Genomic DNA, 19588 nt, shown 5'->3' with positions numbered 1-19588 from the left:
GAATCTTCAAGTAGTACAAATTTGAGGATAAATTCCCTTTAAGAAGGAGGGTATGATAGAAGACTATCTCCTGAAACATATATGAGAAGAACTTGAAGAAGAACATTTGCAATTCAAAGGGTTAGTGACAAGGTCCAATGTTAAAACATGTCTCATTGAATCTTATAATGTTTTGTGAATGAGGGAATTTAAAGAACATGAAATCATGAACGCAATTGAAGAATAATTTAGGAAATTAAATAATTTGTAATTTTATTTTAATTTTATAACATGTTAAATTTGCTGGACAAGTAGGTCTCGCCAGGCAAAAAGTTTACATATGTAATTTTCATTATCTATTACTTTTATGTGTTTTGAGCTTTGAGCTTTATTTTAGGATTTCTTGGTTTCATATATAGAGGTACTAAAAGATAATGTAGACACTTTTTAGTCATAATATATGCATTTGCATTTTTCAGAGAAGATTCTCTTGGTTCTTGGATTAAAACTCTGATTCTTATCAAATATTAACATCTTTGTGGCGAATCTTCACCTGACTTATCAATATACTAGATTTTGGCGTCCTCATCTTTGTCTTATTCCGTATTCTTCTTTGATTTATTTTTGTTGTGACTCTTGAGGATTCAAATTCAGAAAAGATTGTACTCTTTCTTGGACATGATTGTATAACCTTTGTTGGACCCACTTGACTTGTACTTGTTCCACTGTTTTGCATGTACTTACTAAACTCATGAATGATACACATGTTTCTTCTACGTTGGCATCTCAATGTCATGATCACAATTACTCTCGCAAGCCGGGAAAATGACGTCCCAAGTGTGACCATTGTGGTAGGCTAGGTCACAAGATTGACAAGTGTTATGCACATGGCTATTTTTAATGAAAACTTGTTCTGACTTATTATATATTTTTCAAACCTTTTATAATGAAATTAAAACTCAGGTTGGTGTTTCTATCCAAACTTTGCACAATGATAATGATTGTGACTATCTTTCCCATTCTTTTAAATAATATATAGCTCATGGTATTCTCCATCAAACTTCATGTGCTTATACAGTGCAACCAAATGGGGTGGTTGAGCGCAAAACTAGACATCTTATGGAAACAACTCACATTCTTTTAATTCATGGTAACATTCTTCAATATTATACAGTGCAACAAAATGGGGTGGTTGAGCGCAAAACTAGACATCTTATGGAAACAACTCACATTCTTTTAATTCATGGTAACATTCTTCAATATTTTTTGGTGCTGCTATTCTTACTGCATGTTATCTCATTAATCACATGCCTTCTTCTATTTAAGATAATAAAATACCTATTCTATTTTATTTCCTCATGAACCCCTTAACCCCTTACCTCAAAAAGTTTTTAGGTGCACATGTTTTGTTCATAATTTTAGTCCTATAATTGATAAGTTAGCTCCTTGATCAAACAAATGTGTTTTTATAGGATTTACTAGATCAAAAAAAGGACACAAGCATTTTTTTCCTTCTCCGCTATTTTATTTCTGCAAATGTCACCTTCAACAAGTTTTCCTTTAATTCTAACGATCATTTTTCTTCTTATATGTTTCAATCTAATACAGTTAATATTCCTATTATTTGTGCTCCTCTAATTGTGCCTAGTCCACCAGGTGTTTCTCAACAACCACCTAGTGAGTCATTTCAAGTGTCAACTACTTCGTCTCCTCTAACTTTGATAACTGAATCTACCCTTCCAATTGCTCTCCGATAAGGTATACATTCTACTCGTAATCCCTCTTCACATTATATTACTTTAAGTTACCATAAATTATCTTCACCTTTTTATACCTTCCTTTCGTCTATTTCTTCTATGACCATCCCAAAATTTGTTACTAATACCTTAAGCCATCCTGGTTAGCATCAAACCATGCTAGATTAGCATCAAATCATGCTAGATGAACTAAGTGCTCTTCAGAATAGGCGAACCTGGGAGCTTGTCCCATTACGGTGGAAAATCTATTATCAGTTATAGGTGGAATTTTGCTATCAAAATTGATCTTGATGGAACTATTGAGGTTGAGAATGAGAGGTGCAAAAATTGTTGAGCCTAGGATCTTACCGTGAAGAGTTTATAGGCCAGGTATGAGGAGGTAACCCTGTTTGTGATTATGTGATTTATCTTGTTTTTTATTGCTTAATTGCTTGAACGTGGTAAAATATGTGTGGTCCTTTGTTGGTGTTTCCTTCGTGCATATTGAACTAGTTGAATGCTATATACCTATTCTATTGAAAAGAAAATGTGGTGCTTGTAATTGGATAAAGTTCGGTGTCTTAATTGGTATGTGGTATGTAATTGGGTTCTGGAAAATAATATTTAGATGCTTTGTTATACCTTAATAAATTTGAGCTATTGAAAGAGAAATTTTGGTTTCACATTTTGCACTAATTGGTAAATACTTGTTGGTTTTTATAACTGAACTGGATGCACTACGAACAAATTTCCTAGACACTGAGTTATTATGTTCATATATACATAAGTAATATAAAATAACTATGAATGCTCTATATATCCGTGTTGTTTGGTCATGGATAAAAGAGGCCGTTGTGTGTGTCATAATAGTAATAAATTGGTAAACTATGATTATGTGTTGAACTAGCCCAATGGGTATAAGTTTTAAGGGTCATTGGATTCTGTTTAAATTGCTAGATTTCTTAATAGATGGTCTATATAAGCTATTGTTATGGGATGAACTCCAATCCTACATAAATATTACTGGTTTGTGACGTTACATGTTTAATTGGTGAAACTAGCCATATCTGTTTAAGTTTACACTTGAAATTAGATGCAATAGATTTGTAAATGCTGAATTGCCATGTGTTGAGATGAGACCTTCGTTTTAGGCTAATATGTACCTTAAATTAAATTAAATACTATAAATTGATTTAGTTTTACTGCAGTGGTGGCTGTGAACTTGTACAAGTAATGAACCTACCTTTTAACATGTATTAAATCTGTTTGCATGCATTTTGGTGTTCTGATTTTGATGTTATATGGCTTGTATGTTAGGATAATGAAAATTAAAATGTGTAGGAACTTAGTTAAACTATTAGTTTAGTTAGGAAGTCATATCTGAAACTGTATGTGGATTTTTAATGGCATTGTGTTCTGTAATGAGGCGGTTTGAGTGCTGATGGTATATATATGGATAATGCTCGTTGAATCTTATTATGGTTAGAATAGGAAGGGGGTAGTGTGGTGTTTGGACGTTACTGTTGTCAAATTTAAACATGTTGAATGCGTACTATGGTATCGTAATATTGATGGTGCTAAAATGAAGTTTTTTTAGATGCTTATATTGATTAAATACGTGAAATATACATAAAAGGGTGATGAATTTGGTGTTTTCATTGGGTGGGTTTATATGATGGGTGAATGATTGAAAATGTGGTTTAACTTTGTTATATATTTGCCATATTGAAAATTCTGCAGTGAATGAGTACAATGGATGTTAAATGAGACTGTTTGTACATGTAATATTTATATATATATAGTGATATTGAATTGAGTGACTTGTTTGTCTTATCTCAACCAGAAGAACATTAAGATACATTTTGAAAATATTTCCTAAATATCTTATGTTTGACGTATTTATTCAAATAACATAATTATTTCTGAAAAAGTAATATAGCATCTAACTTCGTATTAAAAGGCTATACTTCTATGTGAAAGTCAATAGTCTTACTAACAAAATATTTTTCAAAAAAACTTATATAAAGAGGATCTTACGCGGTCAAACCACTTTTTCGCTTGCATCGTCTAAAGCTTTTTTTGAAAAGAAAATCTTTGTTACAAGTTTTCAGATATTCTTGTATTGCAAATATAGCATCTTTGTGTACTTGTTTTTTTATAAAAATACTTTGTTATTTTCGTAGAATTAGAAGTGATTTAAAATATTTGTTTATTTAACTTAGTAGAGTTTAAACGATATAGTCAATTGGACTATTTGTATATCAGGAGTGGTGAAACATGTTAGTCCGTTAAATTATGTAAAACCATGAGTGGTTAAACTTGTAATTTTTTTAAAGATTAATATAATTTCTTAAGAATACTTAAGAAGAACTAGATGTAACTTAGTTTAGAATAAACCTGTATAAAACAAGTCTTCTTTCTTGTTATCATTTTTAAAAGCTTTTTAAAATCTTTAAGTGTTCAATATTATCTGTAGACGGTCTTATCCTTACAAATTGCATCTAACATTCTATTGCGAAAAAAATTTAAATATTTATATATATATATATATATATATTATATTTTAATAAAAGTAAATTTTATATTTTTATATCAATGCAAACAAAGTATTTATTTATTTTACCAAATATTATTATAAAAATAATTATTATTGGATCGGATTTACTCAACTAATTGGAATGAGTTGTGAGTTGGATTGAATAAGAAGTTTAAAATCATTTTAATATCTCTACTTACAACAATCTTTCAATAAATTCACATAATTACACAATTAATTTTTTTTATGACAATAGTAAAATGAAAATGAATTCATTATTAATTCTCAATAATAATAGTTAAATGAAAAATTATGATAATAGTAAAATGAAAATTAATTCATTATTACTTTTCAATGATAATAGTTAAATGAAAAATTAATTAAAATAATTAAGTTTCAAAATCCAATTAAATCAAGAATTATTCTTCGTTGAAAATTATCATATACTTCCACATCTTAAAAAAAATCTGAAAAAAGATAATCTGTGGTGGATATTTAAAACTGGAACAAACTAATCCCTTAGGAAAAAATATGTTTGGGGCCATGTGGCCTTTAGAAAAATATATTTTTAATAGTGTGGATAGAATATAATAGAACATATTACAATGGAGTCGGCACTTTGCACTTTCGGGTCTCTCTGTCACACTGTCTGTTACCCTCACCCTTCACAAACAACACGACAACCTCTCAGAACTCCCTCTTACCTTGTATATAGATACATATGTTATGAGTCTTTGGTGTCCCAGACAAAAATTATAAAAAAAGAGAAAATCTTTTCCAACCCCAACTCAATATTTTTTCCAAATTCATTGTTTCAGCGTCAACCATGAGGCGACACTTATCAAAATTCTTTCACTGCCCAATTGGGTTTAACCTATCAAATTCCTTTCCGGTGAGACCCTCTCTCTCTCTCTCTCGGTTTGTTTTGCTTATTCTTTTGGTGATGTAACTGGTCAATCAAGTTGGTTGTAATGAATTGAAAATTGATGTTTTGGAACACATTCATGAAGTTAACTGAATCATTCATGCCATGTTAAATTTCGGGTATAAACTTATGATTCCCCTGTTCTATCAGGATCATGGAAAAACCCATCATTGAACTTCGATTCAGTTTCTTTTTTTTTATCAAATGCTCAATTCAATGATAAGTTATTGTGATACCCATTTACATGCAGAAGAGAGTTATTATTTTAGTTCTTGTCCTAAGAGTACTGGTTAGCCTGTGCTAAATTCACGTTTTGTGTATTAATCGAGGGTGTGGTGGTGCTGGTATATGTCCAAATTCAGTAATAACCTTGTAAAACCACTCCGTTTTACCTTGAAAAAAATTCAAAAATAATCACTTAGTTGTGCCTTCTTAATATCAATTGAGTTTATACGGCATGTGTACTTGAAGAATTAAATACTGATAACCGGATGGAAATTGTTATTTTCTTTTTTGTGTAAGAATTTAGGTAATCTGGGGTTTCGTGTAGCTAATATGTGTTCAAATTTTGTTTATGAAAATGTGGCTGGCTTGTGACACAAATTTTCTTGAAGCAGTTTAAATGTGATGTGGGTTCGTACTGTGCTGCCAGTAGTACTCGTCAAGCTTTGTTCGGTGGACACTGGAATGAATGTGCCACAAGAGCTTTGGCTACTGCATCTCTTGCTTCGGTGTCTGAAGATCTGCCAAAGGATAATTCCGTCTCTGATATGTTGGTAGATTCATTTGGAAGGCTTCACACATACTTGAGAATATCTTTAACAGAGAGGTGCAATTTAAGGTGTCAGTATTGTATGCCGGCAGAAGGTGTGGAACTCACTCCTAGCCCTCAAATTTTGACAAATACTGAGATTCTGCGATTGGCAAATCTGTTTGTAAGCTCAGGGGTAACTAAAATACGTCTGACGGGTGGGGAACCAACTGTTAGAAAGGATATTGCAGACATATGTTTGGAATTATCAAACTTGAAGGGACTGAAAACATTGTCCATGACTACCAATGGTATTGCCCTGACGAGAAAACTTCCAAGGCTGAAAGATTGTGGGCTTACTTCCCTCAACATTAGTTTAGACACTTTGGTACCTGCAAAGTTTGAGTTTATGACCAGACGAAAAGGGCATGAAAAAGTAATGAATTCAATTAATGCTGCCATAGACCTTGGATTTAATCCAGTTAAGGTATTTCTTTGTTGCATATCGTTACCTTTTGCAAGTGTTTCTTGTTGATCACCTTCCCATGAGCAGCTACCTTTTTGCTCAAATTCATTAAGTTAATCAAATGAATTTTTCAACAAGGGTGCATAACCTCAGGTAAATTTCATGTCACTGATGGATGCATTTTAAGGTATCTTTTATGTTTCTCTTGCATTTCAGGTCAATTGTGTTGTAATGCGTGGATTCAACGATGATGAGATCTGCGACTTTGTTGAGTTGACCCGTGAAAAGGCAATTGATATTCGCTTCATAGAGTTCATGCCTTTTGATGGGAATGTTTGGAATGTCAAGAAACTAGTACCCTACTCAGAAATGTTGGATACAGTGGTAAGGTAGAATTCAGACTGGAGACCTAACTTTTATACTACATTTTGTTGTTCTCTTATAGTAGAGACCCTTGGTAACCATCATTAACAAACAGATGAAACAGTTTCCAAGCTTAAAAAGAGTTCAGGACCACCCTACAGATACAGCCAAAAATTTCACAATAGATGGGCATGAAGGTAGAGTTTCGTTTATCACATCAATGACTGAGCATTTCTGTGCTGGTTGCAATAGATTGCGACTACTTGCTGATGGAAACTTTAAAGTCTGTTTATTTGGTCCTTCGGAGGTAAGTTATATTCAAATCATCAAAGCTCAGTGTATTGTACTTGGTGATGGTAATTGGGCTAAATCTGTGATGTCACTTATATTTGAATACTCAATGTTTTTGGTGCATCTGTAACGCTAGACTTCATGATAATATATGAAGTCTGGATGCTTAGTACGACATGAGCACATACAACTACGGGAATACGATAATTGTATTGAAATTTAGGATATCTATTAGCAAAAAATTATAGATGCATAATTAAGGGTGAAGAAAGAGAGAGTGGTAATTTCTCATCAGTTCATGATTATGATGATCGCTATTTAATTTAAAAAATTGATATGAATGTAGAAGTATCAGTATTTGACATGGGAACAACACCTTTATGTTTCCATTTTTGGAGTATCAGGGCATCATAGATCATATTAATTGCAGGCCTCCTAAATGTACGGTTAATTGAATTGGATTAGGTGATGAGGGTGAAGGATTCGGGATTAAGGAATTGGTATTTAAGGCCTATAATTTTCGTTTGCAACTAAAATGAGGATTTTCTATGCAAACTTTTGGCAGTCTGGGTTTATGAAGACTGTGACTGATTCCTTGCAGTTAGCTACTTTGAAACTGTGATGTCTGCTGTTATTTCTGAATTCTTGATACGGGGAAAAAAGGGAAAACTATCTGATCTGACCAACTCATAATAGAAAAACATAACTTCAAATATTTATTTACAAAGATAGAAGTGCCCTGCTGAAAGTGGATTCCTGTAGTGAGTCTTGGTATTTGTCAGTAAATGGAAGATTTGATACACATTAGGACATGATCTCTACAAACATTAAAATATGGCTCTACCACATACAAATTTTGGGATTGAACATGTACACTGTCTTGCCCCTTCTTTCCATTCCACGTGCTATTTCATTTGATATTCTATTTAGTTGATTACTTGTAATTGTTTCTTTAGATGCACTAATGTACTTTCTTAATTCTTAATCATTTCTGAAAATTTTCCAATCAATGAAACTGATAATCATTTTCTCTATTCAAGACATGCCCGTCATTATGGATGTTATCTATACCATTTATGTTCAAGTCAAAAGTGCTTGATGTATGTATGGATGTTGACATCGGTCGGGACAATAAAACATGTCATAACATACATATAGCATCTTTAATGTGAGCTTCACCAAAAGGTTTTTGTGATTTTTTTATATGGGTCGTGTTTCAGGTTAGTTTAAGAGATCCCTTGAGATGTGGTGCAGAGGATCATGAACTTAGGGAGATAATAGGAGCAGCGGTATGCACTTCTTCTGATTACTATTGCTAAATCTCAATTGTGTTGTAATGATTTATAATTCTTTTGTTTCTTTACCAGGATTTATCATCCTCTTAATATGATGATGCTGCAATAGAATTTCACTCACTGCTATTTTAATTTAACATGCTAGTGGACCTTTATTAGAAAAGATATACTTTAGGAATAAGAGAAGCATAGCAAAGGACAACACACCCCTCAGCCTAACTGATAAGGAGCTAGTTAGAGCTTCTGTATATGTATGGAGATAGAAGGGTGGGTGGGGATGATATAATTAGGTAAAGTTTATCCTCATTTGGTAATTGGTAGATCCTTTGATAAAGTAACTATTCTTATCATGATGCATTAATATGATACATGTATCGGATATGATACATATTTGATACGCCGATACGTTTATTTTGAAAACAATAGGATACAATACGTTATACATCTATCTTGAGAAATGTACAACAATTCTTGAAAACATGATAAATGTGAATCCAAATTAAAATCAAATGTATTAAAGGCTCTCAAAATAAAAAATTATAAATTACTTTTGTCACAAACGTATATTACTGGTTCATAGATTAGATAGTTTATTGATAAGTATTAGTCTCATATATGGATACATGTCAAACACGGATATATGATATAAATTGAAGTAATGGTGCTTTATAACTTATCACCTTCAACCTTTAGACTAACGTGAGCATTTCCATTGAATATGTTACTGATTCACTTCTTTTCTATGATTTTCCATCTATCTGCTGTAGTCCTAGTAAACTATTTGATTTCTTTTGAACAAAATAGTCAATAGTGGGTCATAGACTACTTGAAATTGTGTGTATAACTTTAGTTAAGCAATATTATGGGGGGTCTTGTATATCCTATTTCTTAAGGTTGTCTTTCCTTTGTTCTAGGTGAAGAAGAAGAAAGCTTCACATGCTGGCATGTTTGACATAGCAAAGACTGCAAATAGGCCTATGATACATATTGGTGGATAAGGTCTCTTCTTCTTTAGTTATTTATTTTCTATAAAGGTTATCCATTCAATCTCTAAAATATTTCTTTTACAATTTACTGAGGCACATCATGATTTGTCTCTATTTCAGGTATCATACAGTGATAAAGTTACTTACATAGCAGGCAACCAGAGTAGTCCTGGTGAGAAGTACCCTGAATTGAGTATCTGAGATCTTCATTGATAGTCAATCTCACTACAAAGGGTGATCAATTTTTCAACTGTTCCTAGCCACATATACTGTTAACTGTTTTGCCTTTGGATAAAACCCACTGTTATTGTATCGAGTAATAATGCAAATTTGGGCTTGGATTTCTGATCATGTGTAACTCTTTCTTCACTGGTTGATTGTTTACCAATCAGCTTTATTTTCAGCATGGCTCTGTATTTATTTCTTTTGTTGTAGAAATGACAATGAAATTTTGAGAAGGTTGGTTATGCCCTGTTACGAGAAGAGCTATCTTACAAAGAAAGTTTCTTCCTTTCACCTATCAAATTTCTGGACTTTAAGTCAACTCCATAATCCAACGAGGTTAGCACTTACTTATATATTATAAATTGGTTTTATTTTTAATTGACGTGAGATTTTTAATCATTATCACTTTTAGAGTGATAGAATGAAAGAAGTTGGTGAAAGTGTGTTCAAATAAAAATTCATGAAGAAAAGAAACAGAAAAGTTCAAAAGCAAGAGTAACCTGTTAATTGAAGTATATCATTCAATGTTGTTGATTGATATAATGACACTCAAGAGTACACAATGGAAGTGAAAAAGCTGAAAGGAATGCAAGTGCTAAACTTGATCAGAGAATTTGATATGTAAAGTTTGAAAGTTAAATAAATTCATTGTGTTAATCCTGGTTCCAAAAATCATGGAGAAATTCTAACTCGAGTTCTACTTGGAACTATCAAATTGAAGCGTGTTCTTCTTTCTTTTAATTATAAATATGTGAGTTCATAATTTTGATTTATATGTTTGTAAATTAAAAATAAAGGATAAATAGTTAGTTTTGTAAAATAAGTATTGACATATTCCATCTCTCTAGTAGAATAATAATAATAATAAAACTACACTTTAATACAACAATTTTAATTTTAATAATTTTGTTTAAACTTCATTCATTATTAATATAATTGAACACACTTTTGTATTTGATTTTTACTAAATATCAAGTTATATATTTATTAAAAGAAAATTAATGTTAATATACAATTAATCTTAAATAAATACTAAAATTCAAAATTTATAAAGTAAAAATAAAACGTTAAATACTTCACTCAAGACTAATTATATATTAAAGTTAATTTTAATCTTAATAAACACACATTTAATTACCTTAATTATTAATAAAATTCAAACAAATCTAAGTAAATTAAATTTTTTGTTAAAATCTATATTTTTTTTCCTTTTAATACTGAACATAAATTATGTTAACATTTATTATACTGAATCAATTATGTATTAAAAAATAAATTAACTAATTAATTAATAAATTAATTTAGTAATTACTTATAAATTAGTTTAAATGATATTTTAATTTAGTTCACAGTTTTATTCGATTATAATATTCAATTATTTTAGATTGATGTAGATTGCACGTGACTATGTTCCATGGATCAATAATTTTTTATTCTTACCCATATTTCAATTGGTTTTGTTTAAATTTCTGAAATGATAACTTGAGCTAAATTTGCATGTATTGACTTTTACCATTCACTATCATATGTTCATCCTATCATTGACTTTAATCTGTTAAAGTCAATACTATTATCATATTGAAAAAAAAAATCTATATAGGTCAATTTCACGTTTGCTTTCAAAGGTAATAATTTATATCATCTTAAATAAATAAAAGCTACAAAAGCCAACGTGTTAGTGGTATCCCATTCATTAATTCTTGAATAGCTGTTACGAGCTTGAACTAAATCTGCCAAATTCTCCTCTCCAAGTAAAGAGTAATAGATTTTTATATCAGGGATATGTGAATTTTTATTAGTTGAAAATTGGTCTATTGTATCTCATAATTTACATCTTTATCTCATGATTTAGTTATGGTAGTAAAGAATCAGACATTAAAAAAAAATACAATGATATTTTTATGAATAAGAGTAATTTATTTTTTTATATTTAATCCTTTTTGGTTAGATAAAAAAGTTTCATTTATAAAAAAGAGTCTAGGAGTTCAAAGATAATAAGTTTTTATGTTTGACTACAAGTTAAACATAAATGAGATTTTAAAATGTTGCATGTAACCTTTCTTCTTCACTTTCTTTTAATTTTTTTCTTTTTTGAAAAATAGTTTATTTTTTCATTTTTTGTGGGTGACTTTTTATGGGGAGTAGTTTTGTCCGATTGTATTTGTATTCTATGGGGAATGGTTTTGTCCGATTGTATTTGTATTTTATATTGAAGTTATGTATTATTCTTTAAGTGATTTGTAAAACATCAGCCAACTGTAGTTGAGTTGAGTCAGTAGATTAGTTTCAACTTTTCAGTTGTTAACTTGCATCCTCAAAAAATGAAATATGGTCTCTTTGTGTTTGCTCCTCTCATGTGATACAAAACTATTAACCAAATTTATTGCTGATTTATTATCAACAAATAGCTAGATATAGGTATTTTAATTTCAACTTTCATTGTTGTCAGGATGGAATCAAGCCACACAGCCTAACATGCAGTGGAAGAACCAACTATATATTTTGTCTCACAAGTAATGCCATATCGTGTTGGTTTTTGCTACACCAAAAGATTGATGCTCCCATAAACTTGAACAAGAATCCATTAGTTCTCCTCCTATCACTGCCATCACCACACCAGTTAGAATTTGACCAGCCAACCAATTCATCTTGCATTTCATTGATTTTAGGAAACAATACTCCAAAATCTATTGTTCCCTTAACATATCTTAGGACCCTTTCTGCAACTAATAAATACATTTTCTTTGGCTGATGCATGAATCTATTAAGTACTCCAACTGAAAAACAAATGTCAGGCCTGATGTTACATAGGTACCTGAGTAATCCAACCATTTGTTTTTATAGGATGTTGTCAACTTCTTCTTCATCATTTTTTGAAGCAATAATCTTTGCTGCATCACAAATTTCCATGTTGAATTTCTTTCGGATCTCTACGACATGTTTCCTTTAGTGGAGAATAATTTCACTGTTGGTTTCGACAAACTCAAACCCAAGAAAGTATCTCAACTTGCCCAAATCAGTCATTTCAAATTCAACCATCTATAAATCTTTAAAATTTTCAATTTTTGAGATATCATTTCCTGTGATCAATAGGTCATCCACGTAAATTCACATTAAGAGTAAATTTGCATCATCTTGGAATCTTACATAAACACCATGTTCCATTGGACATTTCAGAAACTTGGGTCTTAGCATGAATAAGTTCATCACTTTATTCCAGGCTTTTGGTGCCTGCTTTAGGCCATATAATGCCTTCCTCAACCTATACACCTTGTATTTAGACCCTTTAATCTCAAATATAGGAGGTTGGGTGACCTAAACCTCTTCTTCAAGCGGTCCATTTAGAAATGTAGATTTATATCTAATTGGAATAAAGGCCACCTTCTACCATTAGCCAACGCTACAACCAGCCTTATGGTCTCAATCCTAGCCATAAGTGCAAATACTTCTGTATAGTCTAAACCTTGTTTCTGCAGAAATCCTCTGACAACCAGTCGTGCCTTTCGTTTGAAATGGTCCCATGGGATTAAGTTTAAACTTGAATATTAATGTATTTTTTTATTCAAAGGTAATTTAGTCAATATCTAAGTTTGACTTTTCTCAATAGCTCTTATTTCTTCTAACATTGCAACTCTTCACAAATCAAGCTTCCATGCCTCTTCATGATTAAAAGGTTCAGCCTCTGCTAATAAAGCAAAGTGCACCAAATCACCACCATCAGTCAATGCATTATCTGGAAACACTTTGAGATCCACCAATTACCTTGGCATAATTCTCTGTCTTGTTGTTCTTTGTGGTTGTGACTGTGTAGGATGCACCCCATCATCCGTTTTTCCATTTGATCTAAGTATTTTGAGTGCCTTCCCACTTTGTTTTTCAGCCATAAACTTAAACTTCTTAAAGACTGAAAACACATCACCTTTAGCTTTTATCAAAAATATCGTCATACCATACGACTATACTCGTCTACAAAAGTCACAAAGTATATATTTTGTCTCAAAGATAACTTCTCAAAAGGTCCACATACATCCGAGTACACTACATATAACACTTCCTTTGCTCTCATGTGCATATGTGATTTGAATGCATTTTTAGGCTGTTTACCTAGAAAGGACTCTTCACATGTCTTAATTAAAACAAATATTTCAAGCAACTCAATTACCATTTCATTAGCAATTAGCATTTTCAGATTGAAAGTTCAGGTAACCAAACCTCTTGTGTCATAGCCAACTGATCTTGTCTACAACCCCTGCAGTAAGACACTGATTCTCCACTGGATGCAATCTTGTTTGAAATTTTTGTTTTTTGACAGTGGTGATTTCAACACCAACCATTTCTTTGAGTCATACACTTTTAGCATGTCTTCTCCCATGATTACTAAAAAACCCTTTTCCACTAACTCACAAACACTCAACAAATTGCATTTCATTCCAAGAAAATACAACACGTTCTCAATTACAACAACCTCCTCATCTTGTTTCTTGATTACGATATTACTAACTCTAGCAACCTCCATTGTATTGTCATCTGCAAGCCTAATCTTTTTGGTTTTGCTTGTATCAAGATTTGATATCCAAGTCTTGTGTCCAGTTATATGAAGAAACCAATTAATCGCATAATGTCCTTAGTTATCTCAATTGTAACATTGTATATTCCTTCGATCTTGATTCCTCTTTGCTCCTCTTCCTTTGCTAAAACTTCCTTTGCTAAACTTTGTCAAGTTTGACTGATCTTTTGCATTTTGTTCTTGTTTCAAATCTTTCTTGAATCGCCCACCTTTATTCTTTTTCCATTTTCCCGAAAAGAACCCCATTTCTTTGTTACATGCGCTTGCAAGGCTTGTTCTTCACCGACTTTCTCAGCATTTCGCGACAATAGTTTCAACTCATGTGTCGCCAAAGAGCCTTCCAACTCTTCCATTTTCATCTTTTCTACATCTTTGAACTCGTCTATTGTCACCATGATGTAGTTGAATCTTGGGGTCATCATGCACAATATTTTCTCAACCATGTCTGATTAGTTACAATCTCCTCACACGCTCTCAATGAGTTTACTAGTAATTGTAATCGATTGAGATATTCTGCGACTGTTTTAGAATAGACATAGACAATAACTCATACTGCCTTCTAAGAGACTAAAACTTCATTTTCTTGGTTTTCTCCACACGTCCATGCGCCTTTTGTAGTATATCCAGGACTCCTGTTCTTGTTTTGGAAATTTTCTCAAAGTTCAATGTATCCACACATTGATGAAGAAGGCAACAAGCCTTGCAATCTTTTTCTATTTGTGGCTTCGTCTTTCTCTCGTGCACACCGTCTTTCACAATCTCCAATAACTCTTGATAACCAATGATAGCTTCCTAACCCAATGGTTATAATTTTTCCCATAAAAAACTGGTAGATTGCCTAAAACATTTCCACCCCCATTTGTCATTTCTTACAACACAGATCCTGAATCAACCTTGTTCTGGATACCACTTGTTGGTTTGGAAGAGAGAACATGGAATAAGAAGAGAGAATAGAAGAATATATCGTAGGTGATGAAAAAAATCTCAATGTTTATTTTTATGCTTATATACGAAAATAGTTAAATGACTCTTCAACAACAAAACACAACGAAACAAAATGTATATATAAAAAAAAATACTTGAATTAATACATCAAAAGCAACATTCTAGAAAAACAAAAAAATAGCTGAACCAGGCAAAATTGTTTGTGCAAAGTGGTATGTGAAAGACCTACAAGCTGAAAGAGATGCAATAAGACAACTAATACACACACAACAAAGTTTTATAGCAACTGATGCTAATGAATATTAACTGTAATCCTTGAACATCAATAGAACTAAATAAAATCAATACATCAACACACATACACTAGATCAAAATATCAGAAACAAGGTAAATTGTCAATACTCAATCTACAATTATGAAACATCAGTTCATCAGCGATTCATTTTCATGATAAGTATTCACAAATCAACAAGATACACAAACGACAACACATTAAAACCTGTCTCTAACTTTGCTTCACTTCAGGCGCAGTGCTTAACTCTTTCATCAAAGAATCAAATTCTGAGAACCCATCAACGAAACCACTGAACTTTGATCTCCATAGACCATCTTGACCTTCTTCCTCTTCATGTTCATCTTTCACCCTTACCCCATTTTGCAGACTCAGAAACTCCTCTTCATCTTGAATGATCAAAGCCTCCTTCGGGTCTGAATCCATAGCATCTTCGGTTGGTGCGGTTTTGGACTTGCTTCCACCGCTCCCTTCTTCTGGCTTTCCTGTGAGTCTTTGAACTAACTCTCTGAAATTAGCAGCATCAATTTCAATTATTTCAGGAGCAAACACATGAACTATCCTAATCTCTGACTTCAACTTTGATATTGCACGTGAATCTCTGTTAATTCTCAGCTTTGAGGATAGTGAAGAAGTTTCTAGCTTTGTCATCTCTTCTTGGTAACACTGTAGAAAGTTGCAGTGTTTTGGTTGATTCTGAATGTTGAAAGAAGAGTGAATTGAAACTGATGGTTACACAGGAAAAAAATAATGGAAGTATATCCTGCAAGAAAACAAGTTGCAGATTCTCAAAGTTTACTTGAAGCTGTCTTTTGGCAACTGAGATTGGACATAACATCTAACCAAATTTATTGTCAATAAAATAATAAAGTAAGAAACACATTAATGGGGCCTTCCTCCTCACATATGTAATTTTCTTCTGCATTATTTAATGTTTCTCTGCATTGACATTAATGACAGTTATACCAAACAAATATGAGAGACATGTCCAAAGGCTGTTTGGCCTAGTTACATTCAATTTAATCTTATTTTTCCACATGTCAAAGCAATCATTACACTAAATCCCATACTTTATCATTTTATCAATTCAGCTTAATTTGCTAATTTATGGCCACAAACCATTGAATAATACTTTACATTGAGAAATGCATCTGCTTCACACATGAAGCCAAAAATCATACACTCTATATCCTTTGTTAAAAACTATGAAACTTACTTCAATCAGCAAATTACTTTCAAAATGACTTTTCCTATATTAGTAATGTTCTAATGACTTTTAGTGTATTAGTCATATTTTGATATGAAATTATAAAAAGTAATTTTTTATATTGTCTTATGAAAAAGTAATTTTTTTATAAAAAGTAATAAAAATTATAAAAACCACTTCAATTAATTAATTTGTTTTAAAAGTTTTTTTTATTGTTGGTGTTTTCAACTTCAAGAATTAATAAAAATGTTAAGCTTTCTTTTCGAAAGCTAATAAATAATTTTGTTTTTTCTGTAGTATATTCTTTCACATTTTTATTATTATCACTAGATTCCCATGTATTTTATTTTCTGAATTAGACCCACAATTTTTTTCATTTGAAAAATATATATTTTTATTCTAACAAAAAAATATAAAAATGAATATTTAAACTACAAAAATATAAAAAAATAGAAAAAAATTTTAATTAGAAAAAATTTAAAATTAGAAATTCAAAATTTCAAAAATTTTAATTGAGATTTATGAAATTTTTGAAAAAAAAAACTCCAACGATTCTACGTTAACTTCTTTTTTAAAAAACTACAGAAAAAAATTTAAAAAATATATTTACATTTAAATAATTAAATATAAAAATACTAAATACTTAAAAATATTTCTTTATATTTACATATCTAGATAGAATAAAAATAATCAAATTTATTTCAAATATCTTAAATTTTTATATTTTTAATTTTCTATTTTTGTATTTCTTCTAAAATAAAATTTCTATACTTTTTATATTTTCAAAATTTTATGAATTTCAATTAAAAATTCTATATTTTGCTATATTATTAAATATTTTTTTTTTATTTTTTTTCTAAATATTTAATAAACTTTAATAATTTTTCTATTTTAAAATATTTATAAATTTCAATTAAAAAGTTAATATTTTTTATATTTTTAATTTTTAATTTTTATATTTTTTCTAAATAAAATTTTTTATAAAAGAAGTGTTGTAAAACAGTGTAACGTTCAATGCATTAAAATATGTTTATTGCAAAAGAACGTTGTTGTGCAACGTTCATCCTTTCCAACGTTCAAAATTTTTATGGCTGCAACATTCAATTGTTTTTAAAGCTGCAACATTCATTTTCTTTTGATACTAGGTACTTTAGATGTTTTATAAATAGAACAACCTTTTTCATTGCAAAACACACCAAAAATCAGTCTTTCTCATTGTCCTTTTCTTTTAGTTTCATCCTCTTTTTCCTCTTCTAAAATTATTCTAGGTTATTCTTATACTCTTTTTAGAAGATCCTTGCTAGTTCTAAGATCCTCAGAAATTCTGAGAAGTTCCTGTTGTATCTGGGAGACTTGTGCAACACACCGCGGATAAGTCCTTAAGGACAATGACTCTACACGCCTCAGGAAATACTGTTTTGTCAGCTTTTTACAACAATCTTAAGGACTTATGGCTGACATCAACAACATGCCTTCGGAGAGCCAAACCTTTGTTCCCGGAACCCAGACGGTCTTTGCAAAATCACTTCCGGACGTGTCTAAAATCGAAGTTTTCTCTGGACAGAACTTCCGACGCTGGCAAGAACGCGTTTCCACCCTTTTAGAAATGTATGGAGTTGCTGCTGCTCTTTCATCTCCGAAGCCCGACTCCACTATTCCTTCAAACTCAAAACTAGTTGAAGAGTGGACTTACGCGAACAAGGTATGCCGACACACTCTGCTTAGTGCACTTTCTAATGATTTGTTCGATGTGTACTGTTCCTACAAGGAAGCAAAGGACATTTAGGACTCATTGATTCTCAAATACACTGCCAAAGATGTCGTCAGACAAAGATTCGTCATAGGGAACTACTACCGTTGGGAAATGATTGAAGACAAGGACATAAAAACCCAAATCAATGAATACCACAAGCTGCTCGAAGACATCAAAGCAGAAAACATTCTACTACCAAATGAATTTGTTTCAGAACTTTTGATCGAGAAATTGTCGTCATCCTGGACAGATTACAAACAACAGTTGAAACACAGGCACATACAAATGTCTCTACCAGAACTCATTACACACATAATAATTGAAGATACCAACAGGAAGGAGTCTGCTACTACAAGGGCCAAAGCTTTATCTGCGAAAGCAAATATGGTAGAAGTAAAACCTACTCCCAAAAGGTACGAATACAAACCTGATCACAAAAAGAAAAATAATTTTCTTAAATCTCGTCCCCATGAATATAAACCCACCTTTAAGAAGAAAGGAAATTGCTTCGTATGTAGGAAGCCGGGCAATCATGCACCATAGTGCAGACGCAGAGCGAGAAACGACAATCCTCCTAGGGCCAATATAACCGAAGGAGATGACATTATTGCTGCGGTCGTTTCTGATGTGAATCTGATGACTAATGTGAGCAAGTGGGTGGTAGACTCTAGTGCTACCAGGCATATCTGTGCAAACAGAAGTGCTTTTACCTCTTACACTAGTGTAGGGGATGGAGAAGAACACGTCTACCTCAGTGATTCCAGGACCACTTATGTTCTGGGAAAAGGAAAAGTTCTTCTCAAACTCACATCTAGAAAGACTCTGGCCTTGAGTGATGTGCTACATGTGCCATCAATCAGAGTTAATTTAATCTCTGTAGCACTATTGGGAAATGTTGGGGTTAAAGTGTCATTTGAGTATGACAAGATCATCATGACAAAAAATAATGTGTTTGTGGGGAAGGGATATTGTGATCAAAGACTCTTCATTCTAAATGTTTCTGAAAACATTAATGAATCAAGTTCTTCTGCTTATATTGTTGACTCGTATGATATATGGCATGCTAGATTAGGACATGTGAATTCCTCTTATGTTTTGAAGTTACAACAACTAGGATTGATTAATATGAATGATAAACAGAGTAGTAAATGTGATATATGTGTAGAATCTAAATTGACAAAGAAAACATGTTTTTCTGTAGAACGCCAGAGTGAGCTATTAGGGTTAATTCATACTGATCTAGCTGATATGAAACAAACCATGTCTAGAGG

At 31.7% G+C, this 19588-nt stretch overlaps 3 protein-coding genes across 6 annotated transcripts in view; 2 read left to right on the top strand and 1 right to left on the bottom strand.

The window, feature by feature from the left end:
- Window positions 1–19588, top strand: part of LOC108334387 (citrate synthase, mitochondrial) — a 58615-nt gene that overhangs the window by 22046 nt on the left and 16981 nt on the right. The window lies entirely within an intron of this gene.
- LOC108318756 (GTP 3',8-cyclase, mitochondrial) lies at window positions 4867–9848 on the top strand. 4 transcript variants are annotated; one of them, XM_052871233.1, is made up of 8 exons: window positions 4940–4958; window positions 5070–5143; window positions 5794–6414; window positions 6610–6777; window positions 6872–7063; window positions 8268–8336; window positions 9257–9341; window positions 9449–9848. In XM_052871233.1, exons 2-7 carry the CDS (start codon window positions 5078–5080, stop codon window positions 9338–9340), a joined length of 1200 nt encoding a protein of 399 aa, XP_052727193.1. In that variant the 5' UTR covers window positions 4940–4958; window positions 5070–5077; the 3' UTR covers window position 9341; window positions 9449–9848. The 4 variants fall into 4 exon arrangements, with proteins under 4 accessions (XP_052727192.1, XP_052727195.1, XP_052727194.1 ...); XM_052871232.1 differs by having other exon boundaries at window positions 4867–5143; window positions 5791–6414; XM_052871235.1 differs by having other exon boundaries at window positions 4871–5143; window positions 5791–6414; window positions 6881–7063.
- On the bottom strand, window positions 15392–16178 carry LOC108318853 (VQ motif-containing protein 25). The gene has a single exon (XM_017556333.2). The coding sequence runs from the start codon at window positions 16006–16008 to the stop codon at window positions 15571–15573; it is 438 nt and encodes a 145-aa protein (XP_017411822.1). The 5' UTR covers window positions 16009–16178; the 3' UTR covers window positions 15392–15570.

The sequence above is a fragment of the Vigna angularis genome, chromosome 11 (assembly GCF_016808095.1).
Source record: "Vigna angularis cultivar LongXiaoDou No.4 chromosome 11, ASM1680809v1, whole genome shotgun sequence".
Classification (NCBI taxonomy): domain Eukaryota; kingdom Viridiplantae; phylum Streptophyta; class Magnoliopsida; order Fabales; family Fabaceae; genus Vigna; species Vigna angularis.
The sequence above is the reverse complement of the archived record's forward strand: the minus strand, read 5'-3'. Positions and strand labels throughout refer to the sequence as shown.

Excerpts from the sequence above, each read along its gene's own strand:
- LOC108318853 (XM_017556333.2), bottom strand. The coding sequence starts at position 16,008 with ATGACAAAGCTAGAAACTTCTTCACTATCCTCAAAGCTGAGAATTAAC.
- LOC108318756 (XM_052871232.1), top strand. The coding sequence starts at position 5,078 with ATGAGGCGACACTTATCAAAATTCTTTCACTGCCCAATTGGGTTTAAC. Across the intron at positions 7,064-8,267 it reads GTTTATTTGGTCCTTCGGAG|GTTAGTTTAAGAGATCCCTT; the intron begins GTAAGTTATATT and ends GTCGTGTTTCAG. Across the intron at positions 8,337-9,256 it reads GGGAGATAATAGGAGCAGCG|GTGAAGAAGAAGAAAGCTTC; the intron begins GTATGCACTTCT and ends CCTTTGTTCTAG.